Below are 23,892 nucleotides of genomic sequence, written 5' to 3' on the forward strand. Positions count from 1 at the left end.
ACGTCCGCTGTTGAGATGTCAGGCGTCACGTGGGAGGCCTTTTAGCATTTAATCACCTTGATTCAAATGAAAATCCAAACTGCTAAAGAAACGATTCATGCCTTTAGAAATTTCGCAATCAAAACAGGCTGAGTAAATGTTAAAACGGCTTGTCATTATGATTAAGGGTTTTTGAAGCCAAGTAAACGGAATCTATTTCACGTCATCCACACGTAATCTTTATGCAGCATCGCTATGAGCAATTGAAGGCCTGATTTTGCTTTTCCAGCTCAATTAAACAAATACAACTTGTTCAGCAAGACTTGTTGGCCATCTCTATTGTTTTTCAGAAACTGGTTAATGAAAATTATCTTTGTGGCATTGTAAACAGTGAAATAAATGATCTATCTATCTATCTATCTATCTATCTATCTATCTATCTATCTATCTATCTATCTATCTATCTATCTATCTATCTATCTATCTAATCCTGCCTAATATACCTAAATCTATCTATCTATCTATCTATCTATCTATCTATCTATCTATCTATCTATCTAGTGCTAAAGTTGAGTACAAAAACTTATTTTTAAATGTTCAATTTCGGCTGTTAATTTGACTGCAATTATGTACTAATTGTTAATAAAGGTCTATTCAAAATTTAAAATTATCTATCTATCTATCTATCTATCTATCTATCTATCTATCAATTATATAGTGCCTTTCACATCTCTATGTTTTGCATGCAGCGGCCTGGCCCCATTTCCTTTCACTTGCTTGCTCAATCTCCAGTATGATGTAATGGAAGTCGAGATAGTATGCAATGCGATAAAACAAGCAGGCCATTGTTTTAGAAATGCAGCTGATTAAGATGTTAACTTTGAGAGATGTTTATTTGAGTACAATCGAGTAAGTTCCATTTTTGAGCGGTGGGTCTTCCTGACTTTGATCTTATAATTGATCAATGAACAAGTTTCGGTGAAATGATGGAGACACCTGCTCAGTCTATGAAGTAATGACGGCCAGTTTTCAGTCCATTGATGGACATTACAGTATGTAATGGTGGGGAGAACTGATAGTGTTTTGTGTAGATGGTAAGAGATGTAATATGAACTGATGCACTTCCCGGTTTGGACACTTGCACTGTGGTCAGGTCTCTTTGTTTTACTGCGGTGGAATAAAGACTTTTCTGCACTTCCATCTGGGCTCTGAGACTGCCTTCTGTCAATAGTCAATCAGCCCCTGAGAGCACTCAGATTTAATTATTAATGGAGCCCATTTTTCTGTTTTCCCTTGGATCTGTCACTGACCTTGTAGAGCACTGCAAAGAGGCCTTGCAGCAGACGATATTTCTTAGTATCGCTGTATTTGGGCTGGCATCTTTGTACAAATTGGTCACATACGTGTGCCTTTCTTAGGGACGCACATTGAGTTGGGGACAGGAATTGGTGGGAGTTGCAATTTTATTGTCACGTGTGGAGAGTGAAATCTTTACCTGCACCTTCACCCACCATATAATCAGTCAACATTTCATTTTCTGGAAGAGAGAACACAAGTTGGCTTGGCTGATGGTGTGATTTAAACAGCACAATCGAGTAACAGTAATATTAATTCTTCACTATATCATTTTTAGATTTGGATTGGCTCCAGGCCCTGGTGTATGGAGTAAGATTGCTGTCAAAAATAACTCCATCATTCCACCATTGTGGCACATGTGTAGTAACAAAACTCGATTGTTTCTTCTTCGATAATGAATGCCTCCTGCATCCAATGATTGATAGATAGATAGATAGATAGCAAAGGTGCATACACCCGATGAGCCGCAATTAGGGTGAAATACATGTCATGTACTCTTTGTATTATTTGGCAGGTACTGTATAGTCACATGTGTGATCATTGGGGCAAAGTTGTTTCCCGCCAGAACACAAGAGGGCGCTGTTGTCTTACACCTTATCTCTTTCTACTTCTGCAGACAGGAGGACTGACAGCTTCAACATCTATGACATCACTTCTGGTGTTATACTGCCTGGAACCTCCTGCCAGAAGTCCTTATCAACGGGAGCCCCATCATCCTACAGGTGCCCCAACTCTTCTAGATAGATAGATATGAAAGGCACTATATAATAGATAGATAGATAGATAGAAGTGAAAGGCACTGTATAATAGATAGATAGATGGAAGTGAAAGGCACTATATAATAGATAGATAGATAGAAGTGAAAGGCACTATATAATAGATAGATAGATAGATAGATAGATACTTTATTAATCCCAATGGGAAATTCACATTCTCCAGCAGCAGCATACTGATACAATAAATAATATTAAATTAAAGAATGATAATAATGCAGGTGAAAAACAGACAATAACTTTGTATAATGTTAAATGTTAATGTTTACCCCCCCGGGTGGAATTGAAGAGTCGCATAGTTTGGGGGAGGAACGATCTCCTCAATCTGTCAGTGGAGCAGGACAGTGATGACGTATTTTTGATAGTTTGTTCACTCTTGAGAACTGAAGCAAGCATCATTTTCAGAATCAATTGTAATTTTCTAAAGTGCAAGCCTAATTTTCACGTGTGAAATGTAAATTTGACTTAAATTATTACGAGTTATTTTTTTCACAGTGATCTTACTCCATACTGGTGACTCCAAATTGAATGACGTCACCTCGTGTTTTCTAGTAATAAAGTTTCTGAGTGGGTTTGGAGTTGGCTGTCCTCTTTTATCTTCGAGGTTTGCCTTTACAGGTTTTTCCTGGTGCCGCTGTTACATAACAAAATGGACGGCTTTGAAAGCCCCTGGTCAGGACATTTTCCACCTCTCCAGGTTAGACTGGAACTGCAGGTTTTGTTTGTTTCCAAAAATGCTGCTGTTACCTCAGAGACTTGGCGCATCAGGCGATTTTTTGATTTTTTTTTTAGTCAACTAGGATTGGGTTATGTTGCCTTCATGTTCTATTGGACAGATGGGAAATGCCACACTAGCGTCCAACAGATCTGCAGCTCCAAAAATTTGGAACAAGCAAAGAGACCCGAATTCTCAGAGTTGGGACGTAACTCTGATTTGCACCTTGGTTAATTTTGTCAAATAAAAAATAATAACCTGGTCAGCCTGAAGTGCCACTTTTATGGTTACATTGCATTTGTCATTTGGCCTGTTATTGCAGACCATCTAACAAATTAACAATGAAGCTTGCATCTCTCTGGAAATTCACACAAACACACTGAAGTGGGAAGGTGAAACATCACAAAAACTCTGATAGCACATGAGAGTAGCATTAGAGCACAGAGAAATGATTCTAACGTATGACCTTATTACTACATCAGTCTGTTTTGTGTAAGCACGCAGTCCAGGGGTGTCCAGCTCTGATCCTGGAGGGCCACAATGGCTGCAGGTTTCCATTCTAACCCTTTTTAAATAAATGACCATTTTTGCTGCTAATTAACTCCTTTTGCATTCATTTTAATTGACTTGCTTATTTAAGACTTTAACCCCTTTTTTGTTTCTTTTCTTCCTTAATTAGCAACCAAAAAATACATCAGATACAAAATACATGACCAGCTAACCCGTGTCCATCATACAACATCTGAAAATAAAGAAAGGCGAAGGTCTCAGTAAAGCTGATCTGCTCAGGTCCACTAAACACTTTCCTGTGGTCGAAAGAGAGCACCAGCAAGCCATGGAATTCAAAAAACGAGTTCAACGAACGTCAAGAATCAACTTCTAATTAAGAAAATGGATGGAGTTTGAGGCCCCCAACTTAGCTGGTTATCCGTTGGCTCACTTCACATCTCCTTCTTTTAAACGAAAACAAGAAGCAATTCTGAGAAGTGTTAAATAATAAAGGCAATCAAGCTGAAAGGAAAAGAAGTCAATTAATAGCAGGGATTGCTTACTGATTAAGAAAGTCGCAGGAAGGAAAATCTGCAGCCACCGCAGCCCTCCAGGATCGGAGTTGGACACCCCTGGCTTAGTCCAAAACAAGTTTGCAGGGAGCCCAAGCCTGGCATGACGCAGGACCCTGCTGTGGTTGGGCTGCCATTCTACTGTATTGCCGTGTCCATTAATGTGCACTCCTTCATTCATTAACCACTTTAGAGATGCCACTTTGCCATTTTTGGGATGGAAGCGGAAATCAGAGAACCTGTAAGTCAGGGGTGTCCAACATCCGGTCCTGGAGGGCTACTGTGGCTGCAGGTTTTCATTCAAACCCTTTTCTTCATTAGTGGCCAGTTTCTCCTGCTAATTTACTTCTTTTGTTTTAATTTTAATTGTCGTACTATTTAAGACTCGGACCCTTCAGTTATTTCTTTTTATTTTCTTAATTAGTAGCCAAACGATAATGAGATACAAAACGAGCCAGCTAACCTGTGTCCATCATTCAATAGCTGAAAATGAAGAATGCTGATGGTGTCAGTAATGTTGATCTGCTCAGGTCTGCAAAACATTTGATAATGTTCTTAGAAAAAGGAAATCAACAGTTTGGGAAATACTAATAACAAGTTTAATTAACAAGAATTGGCTTCTTATTAAGAAAGTGCTTGGAGTTTGGGTTCTCGGCTGGTCATCTGTTCGCTCACTTCATATCTCATCTTGTTTTGGTGCCATTTATTGCATAAGAAAATAAGCAATTCGGAGGACTGAAACCTGAAACAACAAGTCCATTAAAATGAAGGTAAAAGAAGTTAATTAGCAGCAAAAACGGGTCACTACTAAGGAAGAGGATGAGAATGAAAACCTGCAGCTGCAGTAGCCCTCCAGCACTGGAGCTGGAGACCCTTCCTGTAGGTGGTCTCAGATAGGGGCTGCGGATGAAAGTCATGAGGCAGCAGCACAGACGACTTTTGGTAAGTTTAAGTTTCTGGAGTTTTTAAACCCTAAATTGTATTTCACCTTCATGGGTGACATGGTGGTTAGCACTGCTGCCTCAAGACCCGAGGGATATGAGTTAATTTCTCGTAACTCATATGGTGCCAGGTTTCTCCAGCTAATGTGATGTGCCCATTAGTCTGCTGTCGATATGGGCATACAGTATGTGTGTCTCCTGCTACCGTTGTTCCAAAAGAGACTTTGGCACCTTTCCATCTTGTAATGCACCGAGTGGGCCCAAAAATGAATGGAAGAATTAGACATCAAGCGTACATGTATCGGGAGTGTTGTTTCTTTGTCTTCTACTTTGGTTTTTCTTGAGATGATAAAGGCTGGGTTAGGACACACAGAGCGGTCTCATGGAGGACCCAAATATGTAACCACTGTGGAAGGTTAGCCTGGACACGAACAGGCGGACTCAGAATGTTCCAAAACACACACACTTTATTTGCAAAAGTCCAGCACACAACACAGTGCCCTGCACCAAACACCCTAGTCCAGTCCGTATCTCTCTCTTTCGGACGTCTCCTGCCACCTTTACTTCTCTCCTTGGAAGCTTTATCATCTTCCTCCCGACTCCGGCTTCCATACTTGAGGTAGGTGGACTCGTTTATAGCCACCCGAATGTGACCCAGGTGCTCCGTGAGGGTCACACTTCCTGGTGTGGCAGAAGTGCCGCATGAGTACCCAGAAGCACTCCGGGTGTCCCTGGAATTCCTTCCGGCAGCACTTCAGGGTGTGGTGGAAGTGCTGATATCCAGGGCTCCACAATCCTCTGGGCGCCCCGCTGTGGTGTCCACATGCCCCAGTAGGGTTGAGCTTCCTGTGGCTCCCATACAGACCAGGGTGGCTGCCCTCTCGTGGTCTGTGGGAGGTGTAGCCCCTTTCCCAGTCCTTCCAGGTGTCCTGAAATAACCCCCGGCTGTCCGCCACATCACAAAAGTGGAACTTCGGTAACAGAATGTCTGACCATTGCTGGGCCCACCTGATCAATTGAGATGTGCCAGTCTCCATCTGTTGGCAGGTCTTCAGGCTGTCAGAAGTATCTTCTAGGGAGAAGAAGTTTGTCCTGGTGGACCAGATCTACAATTTTTGAACTAATGCATGCCTATATTGTCATTATATTTTGTTGAACCTAACTGACAGTACCAGTAATCTGTCACTTTATAACATCTGTTTTTATGGATTGCCTCAGGATGTGCTGATTTTCTTATTATTTGGAGTGGGTGTGGTGGGCAGTGCATACTACCAACCTTGGAAAAACTGAATTTTGACAGCCAGCCAATCAAAGGTGTGTAATATCCCATGTCACGGAGCCCCACGCAAAATTTGAATATAAATATGGCTTGTCTGATGAGAGGAGGAGAGGGCAACAGTGAAGACAAAAAGGACATCAGAAGAGGGCTAAGGTGACGTCAGAAAAGGAGACCGAGAGACGTGCGACCGTTTCATCTGAACGTCGGCGACGACATCTTATGAATGACACTGACTGCCAGATCAAATCCTTCCAATCCTTGACATTTTTCATAAGCTTTTTCTAAAGACTATATATATCCAGACTTTGCTATCTATGTTTTCTTTTATACTCTCTTCTACTGGTTTTATTTTTCTTTAATAAATACTACATTGCTGTTAAATTTCTAAGCTTTGTCTTTATATGGCGAGTGGTTGAGGTGATAAAGTGAATATTGAGAGCACCTGGAGCAGTAGGAAGTTTACCGTACGCTCTGATCCACGAGGTTTTGCAGGCTGAGGAGGGGAGCGCCATCCAATATGGAACGCTACGGTAAAAGTACAACATCGTTGGTTGATAAATGGCCTATAGCCATGTTACGCCTTTGCATGTTTAAATATATTCTTGGAGACCAAAATAACATTTAAGTCTGAGTTATATCTAAGATGTGATACGTTGTTCATGCCAATGATAAGCAAGTCTCTTGAAGTGCTAAGGCAGGGGTGTCGAACTCCAGTCCTGGAGGGCTGCAATGACTACAGGTTTTCATTCTAACCAACTTCTCAATTAGTGACTTCTTTTGCTTTAGATTTAATTAACTCGACTCAGACCCCTTAGTTCTTTCTATTTCCTTGAATTAGAAGCCAAACAATAATGAGACACAAAATGAGAAAACAGGTGACCAGCTAACCACATTATCTGAACATAAAGAAGGTGAGCGTCTCGGTAAGGTTGATTTCTCAGGTCAATAATCAGAAATAGAAAATCAACACATTGGAAAATGTCTGCTGTAGCAGAATGAGAGCAGCAGCAAGCTATGAAATTAAGTAACGGGTTTAATTAACAGCAAGAATTGGCTTCTCATTAAGAAACTGGTTGGAGTTTGATGTTGAAGTTTAGCTGGTCATCTGTTGACTCGTTTCATGTCTCATTTCTGTTTGGTTGCCATTTAATGAAGAAACAAATCAATTCAGAGGCCGGAATCCTTAAAAACTGGGCTATTAAAAGGAAGGGAAAAGGAGTTAATTAGCAGTGAAAACTGGTCACTGATTAGGAAAAGGGTGAGAAGGAAAACCTGCAGCCACTGCGGCCCTCCAGGACTGGAGTTGGACACCTGTGTGCTAAGGAGTGACAGGCAGTGCATGTGTTATTCATACAGCACTTATGTGGATGTGTATACCTACAGTATGTGTGTACACTATATTGCCAAAAGTATTGGGGCCCCCCCCCCCCCCCAAATCATTGAATTCAGCTGTTCCAATCTCTTCCATGGCCACAGGTGTATAACATCGAGCACCTCGGCATACAGACGGCTTCTACAAACATTTGTGAAAGAATGGGTCGCTCTCAGGAGCTCAGTTAATTCAAACGTGGTACTGTGATAGGATGCCACCTGTGCCATTCCTCGCTACTAAATATCCCACAGTCAACTGTGTGGAAGCAATTGGGAACAACAGCAACACAGCCACGAAGTGGTAGGCCACGTCAAGTCACAGAGCGGGGACAGCGCATGCTGAGTCCTTCTGCAGAGTCAATAGCTACAGACCCCCAAAAGCTCAAGAACAGTGCAGCGTAGAGAGAGAGCTTCATGGAATGAATGGGTCTCCATGGCCGAGCCTGACATCACCAAGTGCAATGCAAAGCGTCGGATGCAGTGGTGTAAAGCCCACCACCCACCACTGGACTCTAGAGCAGTGCAGACAGGTCCTCTGGAGTGACGAGTCTGGGTTTGGAGCTTGTCAGGAGAACGGGACTTGCCTGATTGCATTGTGCCAAGTGTAAAGTTTGGATTATGGTGTGGGGTTGTGTTTCAGGGGTTGGGCTTGGCCCCTTAGTTCCAGTGAAAGGAACTCTTAATGCTTCAGCATATGAAGCCATTTTGGACAATTTCAGGCTCCCAACGTTGTGGGAACAGTTTGGGGATGGCAACATGACTGTACACACGCACCAGTGCACAAAGCAAGGTCTATAAAGAAATGGAGGAGCGAGTTTGGTGTGGCTTCACAGAGCCCTGACCTCAACCCGACAGAACACCTTTGGGATGAATTCGAGTGGAGCCAGGCCTTCTCATCCAACATGAGTGCCTGACCTCACCAATGCTCTCCTGGTCACAAATTCCCATCAACACGCTCCTACACCCTTGTGGAAAAGCCTTCCCAGAAGAGTTAAAGCTGCAAAGGGTGGGCCGACTTCATATTAAAGCCTATGTGTTAAGAGTGAGGTGTCATTAAAGTTCATGTGTGGGTAAAGGCAGCTGTCCCAATACTTTTGGCGATTATACTGTATGAGTTAATCTTAAGGTGCGAGTGTAACGTATTTGGGTAGTTTGAGGGTAGTAGTACGATAATACACAAGTTAAATGAGTATGAAAGGCAGCAGCTCATCTCGCTTTGTTATTTTGCCACCATTTTCTAAATGCTTGAGTGTTGATCCCAAATGTACACCAATGCTTTGTTGTGGTAGCAGCCAGTAGACATAGTGTCCCAATGCCTGAGCGTGATCTTCATCCAACCAGGACACGTTATAAGTTAAATCACCATTCCCAAAAATGAAATGCAATCATAGCAGTGAAATGGATGGGGGCAGGAAACACACATTGGCTTCATATGCCAGTGAAAAGGGTGCCAGGTGACCCATCAGCTGCCCTTTCATTTCTCTGATTCTGTTTTTATCTGACGGATGAACACCACACACCATGAAAGCTTCTGAATTCACTTGCTTACTAGAGTTGAAGCAATATATGGCAGATACATTGTTGCTTGCTCATTTTTATTATTTTTATTATTTTTATTTTATTATAAACATGGCCATCATTTCTTGTAGTTTACATCCAAATGTCCCAAAAGAAGAAGATGGAAAGGGAAAGAAAACAGCAGAACACCCCCAGTCTGCTCCCGAGTGGTCTTAGGTGCGTTTCAGCAGCCGCCTCCACAGCTCCCTCCTCAGCAGGTCTCTCTCCTTGCGTATCCCCTGCAGCACGGTCCGGTTCTCCTGCGCACGTCTCACCAGGTAAGGCAGGACATCATTTATGGGGCCATAAGGGATAGACTTGTAGATAGCAAATCCGTGTTGACCTGCAGTGTGGTTAATAAAAAATGGATAAAACAGAATTGGCCTCACTCCTCTGGACACTACTGTGAATCGAAATGTAGTCAACAGGCAGAAGATGGCGGAGCAGAGAAGGGAACAAGTGTGATGGAAGAGACTCCTGAAGGAGGACTGGCTCCCCCCAAAGTCTCCTGGGATTAATAATAATCATAATTCTTTATGTTGGTATAGCACTTTTCTTACTACTCAAAGTGTTTTTACATGAGGAGCCACTTCAACCACAACTAATGTGCGGCATCCACCTGAATGATGTGGAAGAATAATTGTAGGGTTAGCATAGCATTCATCTTAAATTGCGTAAAGGATTAATAAATGTCAGAAACCTTTGCAGGAATATCAGGAAAACAGATAAAGGACAAGTAAACAACAACATGTACCAAAAGATGACTAAGAAATCAGCAGATGTCCTGTAAACCAGAATGGACAGTCGTGATATGCACAGAAATGTCAAGGGTGGTGGCGCAACTGAAAGGTATAAGAAGAACCAGAATCTTAATACATAATTCGCCTGCCTCCTCACTCACTCACTCACTCACTCACTCACTCACTCACTCACTCACTCACTCACTCACTCACTCACGTCCGTCCGAAGCCGAATGCGCAGTCGCCTTCTGCGCAGCTACCCGAAAAACCTTACGAGACCGACATCCAACCCCAACATCGCGGCAGGAGGCGGATTTACGGCCGCAAAAATTCAAAGAGAAAGGCGACTTTGATTAAAGCTCTAGAGGCCTGGAAGGCGATTTCGACTACAGCTCGAGGCCTAATTACGCATTCATTCAATACACCTATATCAGGTTTGTGGTGCTTATACTTATTAGTATTCCATATTGTACTGGAACATTCATCATTCAATATTATACTATAGGCCTGGAAAATTCATCAACTAACAGTACAAGCCTGTACAGTAATGAGTAAAGCGGACTATTATCATTACAAAACAACTTCTTTGTTACTTATCATTTGTTCTTCATACACTGCTGACACAAACTCGTGCCCATTTCATCTTACGTTGTCGAAACAGGCTCTTTGTCTAGTAGAATATAATAGACTTTTATTTTATAGAAGTCATTTGAGTGTAAACCAACAAACCAAGCAGAGTAAATGTATACATTGATTGGCATTGTATGTAAATTCAATTGTATAAAACATGAACTTCTATTCTTTGTTTCTCTGACCAGGCTGTAACAGACTTGCTTCTGATGAACGATCCCTCTGAGGCATTTTGCCAAGGAGTAATTAAAAGACACCATGAAGAGCTCTGCTCCTGCCTGGTGACTGATTTGTCCTGTTAGGGGATGTTTCTTTCTATAATAAGATGTTACATTTCTACCACAATGATGCGACAGCAGCCATTTTATTCCAGCCCGTTCACCACACATTAGCTGGTGAAGGGGTGAGAGATAGTTAGCCAGTCAGAGACAGGGGGTGATTAAGGGGGCCAGAATGATTAGGATGTGATGGGCAATTTAGCCAGGACATCGGGATACACCCTACTCTTTATGATGGGTGCTCCGGGACCTTTTATGACTGCAGACAGTCTGGACCTCGGTTGTATGTCTCATCCCAAGGACAGTGCCAGATTTACAGATTTTCACAGTGTCTAAGTCACTGGGGCATTGAGATCCACACATTCAGACCACAGGGTAAGTGCCCCCCTTGCTGACCTCATTAACACCTCTTCCAGCACCAGCCCAAGTTTTTCCAGCTTGGTCTGAACGTGCTGAGCTTCAGGTGGGTGACGTCTTCTGATCTGTGGATTGGCCAGTAAGGGGGAAGGCAGCTTGTTGGCCGAGGTCTCCAGGACTCTGAACAAATCTGAATCCTCATATGTGATATCATCTATTCTGGCGCTTAGCTTCATAGCTTCTACTATTACATTGTATTCCCGAGGTGGCCAGGACAGACTGACCATCTCGAGCTGTGTAGAGGAACACTTATGTTCTGTTTCGTGTGTTGTATTTACCCCATTTTTTGACATCCATTGCACGCCTAATCTACTGTACCTGGAAGGGGGTCTCTGTCTTTCTCTCTCCCTCTCTGAATTGCCTTTCCCAAGATTTCTTCCATTTTGTTCCCTACAAGGTTTTTTTTTTTCTTGTCTTCTTAGAAAGTCAATTGGGAGGGGTTGGGGGGGGATTATGCTGTCAAAAGCAGGACCTGTTAAAGCCCACTGCAGCACTCCTTGTGTGATTTTGGGCTATATGTGAATTTCCTCTTGGGGATTAATACAGTATCTATCTATCTATCTATCTATCTATCTATCTATCTATCTATCTATCTATCTATCTATCTATCTATCTATCTATCTATCTATCTATCTATCTATCTAATCCTGCCAACTATACCAAAATCTATCTATCTATCTATCTATCTATCTATCTATCTATCTATCTATCTATCTATCTATCTATCTATCTATCTATCTATCTATCTATCTATACAAATATATAATAAATTGTTGTTGCTGTTGAAGTGCATGTGGTATGGCTGCAGGAGGTAACTAGAAAGGCAGGATCTGACGATAATGTTCTACATCTATAAGGTACCAGTGGCCACTGAAGCTCTGAGGCTGCGCTGGAAGCCTTTCCACAGTGAGACTCCCTGCATGGAGTTCATCCCTTCTGAGGAGCTGGCGCTCTCTGCTGGACACAACTGCAATGACATTGGTTTCAGGTACAGAGGACGTGAGTTTCTAGGTGAGATACTGTTGACATGTTACATATTGATCAACACATTAAAGTAAGAATCTCACTGTTTTCTGTTCATGTGATGATAATGACAATCCTATAAAATCACGATTGTGTAAGACGTGGGAGGCAGGAAGTGGATTGGACTCCCTTCCCGTGTCTGGCTGGGAGGCACAGGAAAACAACGGACCTGAAAAGAGGCAGGAGGTCCTCTGCATACACAGAGATTGGGACATAAGACACCAAAAAAGGAAATGGTACACTGGCATTCTGGCAGGAACCAACAGAGGAACATTACCCGACTGGGAAGCCCGCATGAAGGAAGGACAGAAAGAGCAGAATGATTACATAGTCTCCCAAACTGCTAGATGGCAGCATCCCTGGGGACGGGTACACCCATGGATAACCACAGGGTATGCTGTGGGTTGTAGTGCTGTAGAGCAATCCTGTGGAGTTCCCTGGGTGCCACCAGGGGGTGCTATCTCAAGCTATGCTCCATGGTCTCTGGGACTTCTGATCGACCCAGAAGTGTTTCCATCGGGAACTGGACGTACTCTCAGGTCCTGCCACATCCAGGTAAGTCGGAGTCGGGAAGGAGAAGGACAACACTCACCTGGATGTGGAGGAGAGCATGAACAAGTGAGAAAGAAGTACCGTGTGCATTGGAGACCATCTGTGGGGATTATTGTATAATAATGACATATTTAAACCTAAGACTTCTGTTTGTGGCTGGCGCAGTGGGTAGTGCTGCTGCCTCGCAGTTAGGAGTCCCGGGTTCCCTGCGTGGAGTTTGCATGTTCTCCCCGTGTCTGGGTGGGTTTCCTCCCACAGTCCAAAGACATACAGGTTAGGTGCATTGGCGATTCTAAATTGTCCCTAGTGTGTGCTTGGTGTGTGTGTGTGTGTGTGTGTGTGTGTGTGCCCTGTGGTGGGCTGGCGCCCTGCCCAGGGTTTGTTTCCTGCCTTGTGCCCTGTGTTGGCTGGGATTGGCTCCAGCAGACCCCCGTGACCCTGTAGTTAGGATTTAGTGGGTTGGATACTAGATGGATGGATGGACTTGTGTTTGTGTGGTCGTCTCCAGTGTTGTGCATGAACGAGTTCCAAAGATGGCCTTCATTGACCAAGCTCATTCTTCTAAGAACTGAGAACTTAACGTAACGTATTTGTGAGTGAAGAACTTGAACGTGAGCTCAGTTCAGTTTTCAGTGACATTCTGGATCTGGTTTAGGTCCTGATTAAACGTTTTACCTTACCCTGCAATGTAGGGGTGGAGCCGAATCCAAATACGGTTTTCTGATAAGCACAAATAGTGGATTTTTATGAATATTTATTTCATTCAAATTTTTTGCCATTTATTCGTATTCGGAAAAAAATAACGTCAAATCAAATTGGTGCTGTTTGTGTCTGCCGCTGACACGAGCACGCGGTGAAGCTCTGCTTTCGCTTTTAGGAAATCGCTTGACTCCGCGAGGCCACTTTAGATTTTCCCCATTGAACATGCAATGTGTGACATGAATTTTGACCGGCAGCGTAATCAGTTAGCTCACCTACGCGCAGGTCACGGTTTGTGTCACGCGGTTGGTAATTTCTATGTATACGTGCATCTATTTCATTTCTTTTTTGACCGGGATGGTATTAGCATATATGGTTATACGTGTTTGTTGCTGGGTATAACTCAGTAAAGTGTATTTAAATACAAATGTCTACATAATTATTGTATTTTATTGAAGAACACTGTGACAGTCTAATATAAGGCATGCATGAACTAGTTCAAAATTGAAATTGTGAACTGTGAACGTGATTTTATTCATTTGAATCGGTGTGAACTGAACTTTGAGTGAGTTCTTGTGAGGTGTGAACTTACACAATGTTGGTTGTCTCTGAGGTTTGCAGCACTGCAGCGCCCTCTACAGTCCACAAGTGCTACACAATGAATGAGGCAAATGGCAAGAACATGTGTGGGCTGACAGTCCACACCCGGGTACCTTCACACAAAGTCCCTCCCTCATTTTAAAATGGCCTATCAGCCTGACCTGGATGGAAAGCATAGCACCCTGAGGAATCCCACCGACGGATCTCAGGAGCTTTGAACCGCTTGTGTCACCATAGCAAAGGCGTTCGGTGAGTAACCTTGGAGCCGAAACACTTCACAACATTCAAACCCCCGCACGATGTGGCTTACCTAAAGTCAAAGAGACGTGGTCACACATTCCCAGCAGCTGTCCAAAGCAAACCGAGCTAGCATCCTTCGAGATGCCCAGAGCTTTCATCCTAGAAGAGGACTGATGTTAGTTACCAGGGATCTGGTTACACGCATACTGGAACCTTCCGCAAGGTGTCCGACACTGACCTATCAATGGCGTGCTTGACAGACTCCTCGTTGTGAGTGGCCACGATTAAATTGTACCACTTCCCGTCTTGAGCCGCCATCTCAAGCATCCTGTTCAGGGATTTGTGGTAGCTACAACAGACAGAAGCAGGTCCCCTCAGTCCACTTCCATTCACAAGTTGTCCGTGAGAAGCAAAAAACGGTGAAAGGAAGAATGGAAATGTAAAGCAGTGGAGCCCCACCTCCGATTGGTGTCTTCCCACGATTTGTGGACAGGATCTGGGTAGCCCTGCTCTTTGGCGAGTTTCCTTTCTTTGTCCATGTAGGCCCCTCTAACCAACTTCACCCCGAAAGCAAATCCCTCTTGGGCTGCAAGGTCCAGATCTTGAGACAGCAGTGAGAAGGAGTCCTGTGGGTGAGGGTAGAAGACGCGTTAGCTGGTGACCTGTCTAGTATTACTCACCTGAGGCCCATTCTCAACATCGAGGAAATTCCTCTCCCCGCGTCACTTTTCTCAAGACCTTTAGATAGCACTGATAGGTGTTCCAGATCCAGGGCTCCGACCGGTTAAACTTCTTCATCATGGCTAAGGTCACCAACGTCAGGGTGGGGTTAATGTAAGTGTATTCAGCGTCCACTAGCACTCGGACCTTGTGCTCTCTGGCATACTAAAGAGGAGGTAGAGAAGAGTTTCTGTTTGTCCTAGAACAGACCACCTGAAGGGAGATGCAGCCGACATAGCTGACCATCCTCGATGGGTGGTCTCCGTGCCATTCCCTCTCACCTCTCCAACACGATTCAGCCGCCTCATGGCACACAGGAAGTGCTGCGTCTCACCCTCACTCAGACTTGGGAAGTTGACGTCCTACGATGAAGGAGGACAGCAAATCAGGCCTGGAGGCTTCCGGGATATTCAACCTGATGGGATCACCCTTAAAAAATGAAATGATTGCAGCCTACCTGGCCCTCCAGAGCACGGACGATGCAGTCCAACCCAAAGTGCTTCTCCCGGAGTTGGCTGTCAGTGAGGAGCATGGTGATCTTGGTCTGGAGAAAGACAGAAGGAGACGGAAATGTCCATGGAGTCGAGAGGAGCTCTCTGGAGGTCCACATAATGGAGGGATGCCCTAAAACCATCTCATAATGACTCCAATTTATCATTAGTAGACCACACAGTGGTCCCTTATAGGGACAGAAACAGTCCACACCTGAAGACTTCCTTTGAAACCCGTCCCCATCCCACACATTCACTTTAGTTCAACTGGGGTCAGCTTCACAGACCAGCAACTCAAACCAAACAAACCCGCCATACCCTAATGGAGGTCTTACAGCTATGAGTTGGCACCACCAAAGAGTGGAGAGTTCCTTGTAGGCCAACTCCCAGGAACAGACCCACACGTCTCAAACTTCCTTGAAATCATTCAGCCGAGAGTTGCATCCGTAGCTTTGCATGAAAACACAACAAGCTCCCCACATGGCGTAGCACTTACACACAGTTCAGCACTTAGCAGGGCCGTGACCTTCAGCTGCATCATGGGATACGTAACCTTGGAGCCACTGTGCGAGATCTTCACACATTCAAGCATGGTCTCCAAATTCTGGTTGTACTGCGACTCCCTGAAAGTAAGCGGCAAGAAGCAAAGAGGAGGAACACAAAGAAATGATGGAAAACCTCAAACCAGACGCATGTCCCTTTAGATACTAGTTCACAAAAATATAAAAAATAAATAATACAATGTCAATAGATGAGCGTGGAGTGTCCTACCCTGTCTTCATTTCGCCGAGGTCCTCCTCAATAGGCACGGCCAGCATTGGCCTCATTCCCATCATGCTCAGCTTCTCCATTGTGAAGCGAATCTCTGGCATGGTCTCTCCAGCTACAAACTGACCATAAGCTGTGGACTTCATGAGGAGTGCGAACAAGCGCTGTCTCAGGAGTAATCGAGACACCTCCATCAGCTGGGCGAGACATGAAGAGTAAAAGAGGAAGAGAGAAAACCAGGATGAGCGTTGGGCGTTACTGCAGACAACCCACAAGTGAAAGGGTCAAAATACCCATAGCTGGGACAATGGATAGAACGGGACCAGAATGTGGAAGGAAAGGTCATCAGGACCTGCAGTGGTTAATGTTGAAGGTGGTAGGAGTAGTGCAGGCCTCCAGGGGAACACAGATCCAAGACTACCATTTCAACCATTAAGAAGGATATCAGGGAGGCTAAAAGTCAGTTGGAGAGGAATAGAGCAGATAAGGTGAAGACGACCTTAAGAGATTCTTTAAATAGTTAGAGAACAGTCAAGGAGGAGGTGAAGTGCTTCAGAAATACTAAAGGGGAATTAAAAGATACAGACAGTGAAATAGCGGATGCCCTAAACTTGCATTTTTCTGGGGTCTTCACAAGTGAGCAAGTGGATAACCTCAGAGCAGTAACAGGGACTACTAAGGAGGAACTGAGGGATTTGGAAATTGTAAAGAGAGAAGAGCTGCTCAGATTAAATAAGCTGAAGTCAAACAAATCACCAGGAGCAGATCATATTTATCCTCAAGTTCTTAAGGAGCTGAGCGAGTGCAGATATTTGGCACATATGTTTAGGAAGTCACTGCGCACTGGAGGGGACTGGAAAATGGCAAAGTTCATCCCGTTATATAAAAAGGGTGAGTGGGCAGGTCCAAGCAGCTATAGGCCAGTAAGCTTAACATGAAACATCACAGGAAAATGAATGGAAGGAATTATTAAGGAGGAGATTGAGCAACACCTGGCAAGGACAGGACAGTCAGTGTGGGGTCAGAAGAGGGAGGTCGTGTTTTACTGACAGGCTGGAATTCTATGAGGAAGAAACAAAGGAATAAATCAAAGTGGAGCAGATGAGATTATTGATGTGGACTTTCAGAAAGCATTTGATGAGGTGCCACATGAGAGGGTGGGCATCAAACTAAAGGAATTGGCAGGTCAGGGTGTAGGTGGGTGCAGAATTGGCTCAGACACAGGAAGCAGAGGGTGATGGTGTGAGGAACGTCATCAGAATTGGTAGATGTTAAGAGTGGTGACCAGCAGGGGGCAGTGCTGGGGCCGCTGCTATTTTTAATATATAGAAATGATTTAGATAGGAATAGAAGTAACAAGCTGGTGAAGTTTGCAGATGATACCAAGACAGATGGATTAGCAGATCATTTGGAATCCGTTATATCATCACAGAAGGACTTGGATAGCAGACAGGCTTGGGCAGATTTGTGGACGATGAAATTTAATGTCAGTAAATGTAAAGAATTACACATAGGAAGCAAAAATGTGAGGTCTGAATACACAAAGGGAGGTCAGAAAATCGAGAGTCCACCTTATGAGAAGGATTTAGGAGTCGTAGTGGACTCTAAGCTATCGACTTCCAGACAGAAGCCATTAAGAAGGCTCACAGAATGTCATGTTATATAGCACCTTGATGTGTGGAGTGCAAGTCACAGGAGGTTCTGCTCATCTTTATAACACACTGGTGAAGCCTCAGCTGGAGTCCTGGATGCAGTTTTGGTCTCCAGGCTACAAAAAGGACATAGCAGCACCAGAGAAGGTCCACAGAAGAGCAACTAGACTGATTCAGGGCTACAGAGGATGAATGATGAGGAAAGATTAAAAGAGCTGAGCCTTAAGGATATGAAGAGGAGACCTGAGTGAAGTGTTTAAAATGATGAAGGGAATTAGTCCAGTGGATCGAGAAGGTGACTTTAAAATGAGTTCATCAAGAACACGGGGACACAGTTGGAAACTTGTGAAGAGTAAATGTCGCACAAACATTAAGAAGTTTTTCTTTACACAAAGAATGACAGACACTTGGAATAAGCGACCCAATAGCGAGGTAGACAGTAAGACGTTAGGGACTTTCAAAACTCGACTTGATGTTTTTTTAGAAGAAATAAGTGGACAGGACTGGTGAGCTTTATTGGGCTGAATCGGCCTGTTCTTGTCCAGAGTGTTCTGAAGACTCGCATGACAGAACAAAGCAAGATCATCCATCTGTTTTCAGGACTCGCTTCACCTGTTTCAGAGATGCAGGGAGTTGACATCTCTCAGAGTAGCGTCGGGTGTAAGGCAGAGACCAACAGTGGATGGGACGCAAGGCGATTCGAGGGAAGCCCCTCACGTTGGGCCCATTTACAACCATTGACCGATCTTTGAGATTAAATTGGAGTTCCAAGAGAGGACCGAGCAGAACAGGGAAGAACGCGCAGGCACTGCACAGATAATGGAGGGGCTGAGAAGCAAATCGTTTTTAGCTCCTGTGAACGATCAGCCCCCCTACACACACATAGGCACAGAGACACACGTGTAACACACACCCTTTTGAATTCTTCTCTTTCTCTCTATTTTCTCCTCCGTGTAACTCTGTCCACCACCTCCCGACTCCAGCTCCTGGAATGGACTCTTTTATGGATGCACTCTGATCTTTTTCTGGCAGTACACCCAGGTGTGGTGGAAGTGCTGCAGTCCATGGCGCCCCCTGGAGGTGACCACGTGCCCCAACAGGGTTGAGCCTCCCTGCTCCAAGCCCGTGTCCCCGATGCAATCCAGGTAGGCTGCCCTCTCGCGTCCCGGTGGAGGTAATGTTGTGGATATGTTCTCTCCTTTGGTCCTTCCATCATCGAGGCTTTCCGGCCTGGCGAGGGTCCCAGCCGTCTGCCACACTACACATCGCGTCATTAGATGTTGGCGAGTTTGCATATTTTTTATTATTATGAATGATGAAAAGAGGAAACATTTAATGGGACGTGCACTTGTCTGGAGAGGGTGGTGCAGGGTGTTGTCGCTCTGGCAGTGACATGGGTACACGTGTTGGCATACAATTCTCCAAGGGCGTGAGTGGGGTTTGGATATGGCATTTCATGGGTAGAATGGGAGGGTCAGGGTTGAACATTACCCTCCATGCACCTGTATCTTATTTTATTGCAAGTCTACAACACTACTACATTCATTATTTTATTTTCTTATGTTGTAATCCATATAAGTAAAATGGGTTGTGTCCGTCTGTCACAAGATTGTGTTGCAATTACACATGAGCCACTTGGGTCAGAACCCTGATTTTGATCTTAGTCAAAAGCTTATGATATGATAAACGCAAACCATCACAAAGTTATCAGAGTTTGTGTCTTTCCTGTGCCAAAGTGCACAGGCAAACTGATTGAGAAGGTTGCATGGTGAAAAAATAAAGAGAATCATATGCAGCTGCTGAGTGTAAAGCAAATTGCAGAAGCCGATTTCATGACTAGAAGAAGCACAATGACAGCCCTGGCATCGGTTGCACGCAACTTGCAGTTACTAATGAAATGTGGCTGGTGGCAACCTCACGTAAGTTCTGGGAGTTGGCGTCTTTCTTACAGCAAAAACTGCATAGGAAAATGGATTGATGGGTGACATCTGCGAAGCGTGAAGCAAATTGCAAAAGCTGATTACGTGGTAGGAAGAAAGAAGAATGACAGTCCTGGCATCGGCAGCACGCAACTTGCCGTTACTCATCAAATGTAGCTGGTGGCAGCCTAATGGAAGGTCTCGGGTTTGGCATGTTTCTTATGGAAAACTGCATTGGCAAACTGATTCAGAAGGTGAGGTGGCAGAGAGAAAGAGAAGAGTAGTGACATCTGCTGAGTGTGAAGCAAATTACAGAAGCCGATTACGTGACAGGAAGAAGAAGAAGGACGGAAGCCCTGGAATCAGCTGTGCGCAACCTGCTGCTACTTATGAAATGCTGCGGGTTGGCAACCATTGCAAAGTTCTCGGGATTTCTGTCCTTCTAATGATAAACTGATTGAGAAGGTGACATGGTGGAGAGAAAGAGAAGAGCAGTGACATCTGCTGAGTGTGAAGCAAATTGCAGAAGCCGATTACATGACAGGAAGAAGAAGAAGGATGGAAGCCCTGGAATCAGCTGTGCGCAACCTGCTGCTACTTATGAAATGTGGCAGGTTGGCAACCATTGCAAAGTTCTCGGGATTTCTGTCCTTCTAATGATAAACTGATTGAGAAGGTGACATGGTGGAGAGAAAGAGAAGAGCAGTGACATTTGCTGAGTGTGAAGCAAATTGCAGAAGCCAATTTCATGACTAGAAGAAGAACAATGACAGCCCTGGCATCGGTTGCACGCAATTTGCAGTTACTCATGAAATGTGGCTGGTGGCAACCTCACAGAAGTTCTGGGGGTCGGCGTCTTTCTTACAGCAAAAACTGCATAGGAAAATGGATTGATGTGTGACATCTGCGAAGTGTGAAGCAAATTGCAAAAGATGATTACGTGGTAGAAAGAAAGAAGAATGACAGCCCTGGCATCGGCTGCACGCAACTTGCTGTTACTCATCAAATGTAGCTGGTGGCAGCCTAATGGACGTTCTCGGGTTTGGCATGTTTCTTATGGAAAACGGCATTGGCAAACTGAATGAAAATGTGAAATGGCAGAGAGAAAGAGAAGAGCAGTGACATCTGCTGAGCATGAAGACAAATTACAGAAGCCGATTACGTGATAGGAAGAAGAAGAAGAATGGAAGCCCTGGAATCAGCTGTGCGCAACCTGCTGACACTTATGAAATGTGGCTGGTTGGCAACCATTGCAAAGTTCTCGGGATTTCTGTCCTTCTAATGGTAAACTGATTGAGAAAGTGACATGATGGAGAGAAAGAGAAGAGCAGTGACATCTGCTGAGTGTGAAGCAAATTGTAGAAACCGATTATGTGACAGGAAGAAGAAGAAGGACGGCCCCTCCATCGGCTTGGTGTAACCCCGCTGGTCCTCGCAGATGGCTGGGGCTAGAACATTAATCTTGGGTGGACCGAAGGTCTCCATGTTTCCGAGTTAACTTTGAGGTTGCATGTGCATGGAGTGTAATGTTTCATACCACTTGCCCAGTGTTTTACGTTGATTGTTAGTTTAGTCAACCTGCATGTTCCTATTAAAAGGTGGGCCGGTGGTCTGCGTATTTTCTAGTATTTTATTAGTTATATTAGGTTGAAACCAATTATCCCTGAAAAACACCAGGCCTGTTTTACAAAGTATGTGGCATGAAACGTTACACTTCATGCCCATGTCATTGATTGTTCCGTAACTAAATTACGCATCCACGTGTCATAGTGACACTTAAGCCAATCTCAGCAAGCACTGGGCACAATGCAGGAACAATCCCTGGATGGGACGCCAGTCAATCAGAGAGGGTGAACACACACACACACACACACCGGGGCCGATTTAACATCAGCACACCACCAAACCTGCATGTCTTTAGGCTGTTGGAGCAAATCTGAGCACCCAGATACGGAGAGAACATGCAAACTCCACACAGGGAGGACCGGAGACTTGAACCCTGGCCTCCCGTTACATTAAAACCAACACTCCCTGCACAAGTCTGCATACGTATGTGATACCAAACCTTCCACCGCGTACATTTTACTGATGCCGTACCAGAACAAGATTCAAAGACCTCCTTGCATTTCGCTCCCACACCACTGCACCACTCACACCTGGCACCTGCCATCTTATAAATGGAAGGCCCTGAGGATTTCACTGAGGATCTCTTCAGCCTTCCAGCAGTCTAAGTGCCAGCCACTCTTCCTCACCTATGGGCAGCTGATGCCCACTGAGATCAGACAAGAGGGGATTTCATTTCATTGCAGGGCCCCTCTGATGGGCCATTCACGCCTAGTGAGCTCACCTCAGGTGGGTTTGCTCTGATCATTCACACCTAGTGACTCTCCCAGGTTTAAGGTTGGGCTCCACACGCCGAGTGCATCAGGCACTGACGGGGTCACCATTTCTCTAGAGACAGCTGTCCCCTACCTCTGCAGATCCCTAATGTAACCATCCCTTCCTCGTGTAACTCCCCACCTGCTGCCACCTTACCTTCATGGAGTTGTTGACCAGGAAAGGGAAGGAGCACATCCTGAAGACCGCCAGCGCCCGCAGGATCTCCCGGGTCTGCTTCAGGCGAAAGGCATGGCCGTCCTCAAAGCTCATACTGACGGCCGCCTCACCGCTGAGTGTGCGGAGGCAGAGTGGCGCAAGCCGGGAGGAGAGTGCCCTCCACGATGACACCGAAAGCAAGTGCATCTCGTCCACTCGTCAGCGTGAATTTGGGCTCCGGTCTCAGCTCAAATGACAAAAATGAGGCAGGAGTGGCGTCGAGCTGAACAGGAGGGGCAGGTGCCTCTGGGACGGTCCCAAAGGGCAGGAGAGAGAGTGCGAAAAAGAGAGAAAGAGTGAGAGTGGCCTCGGGGTGATGGCCTCGGTGGCCGGGTTAATGAGTGAGCGATTAAGCAAGTGGAGACCAAGTGAATATTTGATGGAGAGAACGCATTGTGAAACTGTCTGTCCCATCTTGAAATGAAGACGCAGGGCTCACTTCACTCTCGTGGATTGTGCGGTCAAGTCCGAGGCGAGCGAGATGTCCATCGGCTGACCGGCAGGTTGACGGTTTTTAAACTCTTTATTTGAAAGTGCCTGTAAGACAGATGTGCTGGGGATTAATATTTAATGCTTTGATAATTGGTTGTAATATTGTCCTTTGAGAATTACAGAGTGACATAAGGAAAGAAACAACTTTCTTTAAACAAGTCTTCATCAGCTCCCTCCCAGGGCTTTAGGGGCCCTGTAACCGGTCTGGCAGGGGTGCTTTGTGACGAGTCTGTGCAGGACATTCGACGATCCATAAACTGGCCAGGCAAGTCTGAGATGAAAGGGCAGTCCACCGAAACAGGATGGAGTGGAGTGGAGTGTTGAGGTCCTGAGGTCAAGTCACGTCAAGTGGCTTCAGTGTCATACCATCCAGCATGCAGCAGATGGTGGAACAAAACAACAGGACCGTGGTGCAACCAACACAGGACAGGTACAGAAAATAAATAAATAATAGCTAAGTGAACAGAGAGTAATACTTGAAATAGATAGCAATACATAAATAATAAAACAACAATAGTAACAATCGGCGTGGGCCACTCTGTACCATGATGCACCATCTATTGGAATGCATTGTGTAATGCATGTAGTAATCAAATGTATTACATTTTGCATTCCAACACATGGTGCCTGAAATAGTTGTAGTGATAAAATGCATTGCCCTTTTCATTCCAACAGATGGTGCATCGCACACATTCCTAGTATTGCACTCTTCATTCTAACAGATGGCTCATCACAGACATGAGATAAAATGCATCACATTTTTCATTTCAAAATATTACTACAGCTGTTTGTGATGTACCAAAGTGCATTGCATTTTTTTCATTCCAACACATGGTGCATCACAAATGTTCCTAGTAACAAAAAATAAATCCATTGCCTGTTTCATTCCATCAGATGGTGCATCAAAAACATTCAAAGTAAGAAAATGCATTAAATGTTTCGCCCCAAGATATGGCACACGACAAACATTTGTAGTAATAAAATGCATTGCATTGTTCTTTCCAGCAGCTGCAGCATCACAAACATTTGTAGTAATCAAATGCA

The 23,892-nt window shown here is 44.6% G+C and overlaps 1 protein-coding gene across 1 annotated transcript; it reads right to left on the bottom strand.

Annotated features, from left to right (window-relative positions):
- Positions 1-9,064: 9,064 nt before the first annotated feature.
- prodh2 (proline dehydrogenase 2) lies at positions 9,065-22,646 on the bottom strand. The gene is made up of 10 exons (XM_028814865.2): positions 22,297-22,646; positions 16,194-16,387; positions 15,919-16,045; positions 15,389-15,475; positions 15,213-15,293; positions 14,950-15,096; positions 14,671-14,837; positions 14,450-14,560; positions 14,282-14,370; positions 9,065-9,375 (listed from the first exon to the last, which is right to left on the bottom strand). The coding sequence occupies exons 1-10, from the start codon at positions 22,501-22,503 to the stop codon at positions 9,206-9,208; spliced, it is 1,380 nt and encodes a 459-aa protein (XP_028670698.1). The 5' UTR covers positions 22,504-22,646; the 3' UTR covers positions 9,065-9,205.
- Positions 22,647-23,892: the final 1,246 nt, after the last annotated feature.

This window comes from Erpetoichthys calabaricus, chromosome 12 (genome assembly GCF_900747795.2).
Source record: "Erpetoichthys calabaricus chromosome 12, fErpCal1.3, whole genome shotgun sequence".
Lineage (NCBI taxonomy): Eukaryota > Metazoa > Chordata > Cladistia > Polypteriformes > Polypteridae > Erpetoichthys > Erpetoichthys calabaricus.

Bases quoted from the DNA above. Each gene is read 5' to 3' on its own strand.
- prodh2 (XM_028814865.2), bottom strand. From the start codon at position 22,503: ATGCACTTGCTTTCGGTGTCATCGTGGAGGGCACTCTCCTCCCGGCTT. The intron at 15,294-15,388 runs GTAGGCTGCAAT...CCTTCATCGTAG, and splicing joins TCCGTGCTCTGGAGGGCCAG to GACGTCAACTTCCCAAGTCT. The intron at 14,371-14,449 runs GTCAGTGTCGGA...GTCCTCTTCTAG, and splicing joins GTCAAGCACGCCATTGATAG to GATGAAAGCTCTGGGCATCT.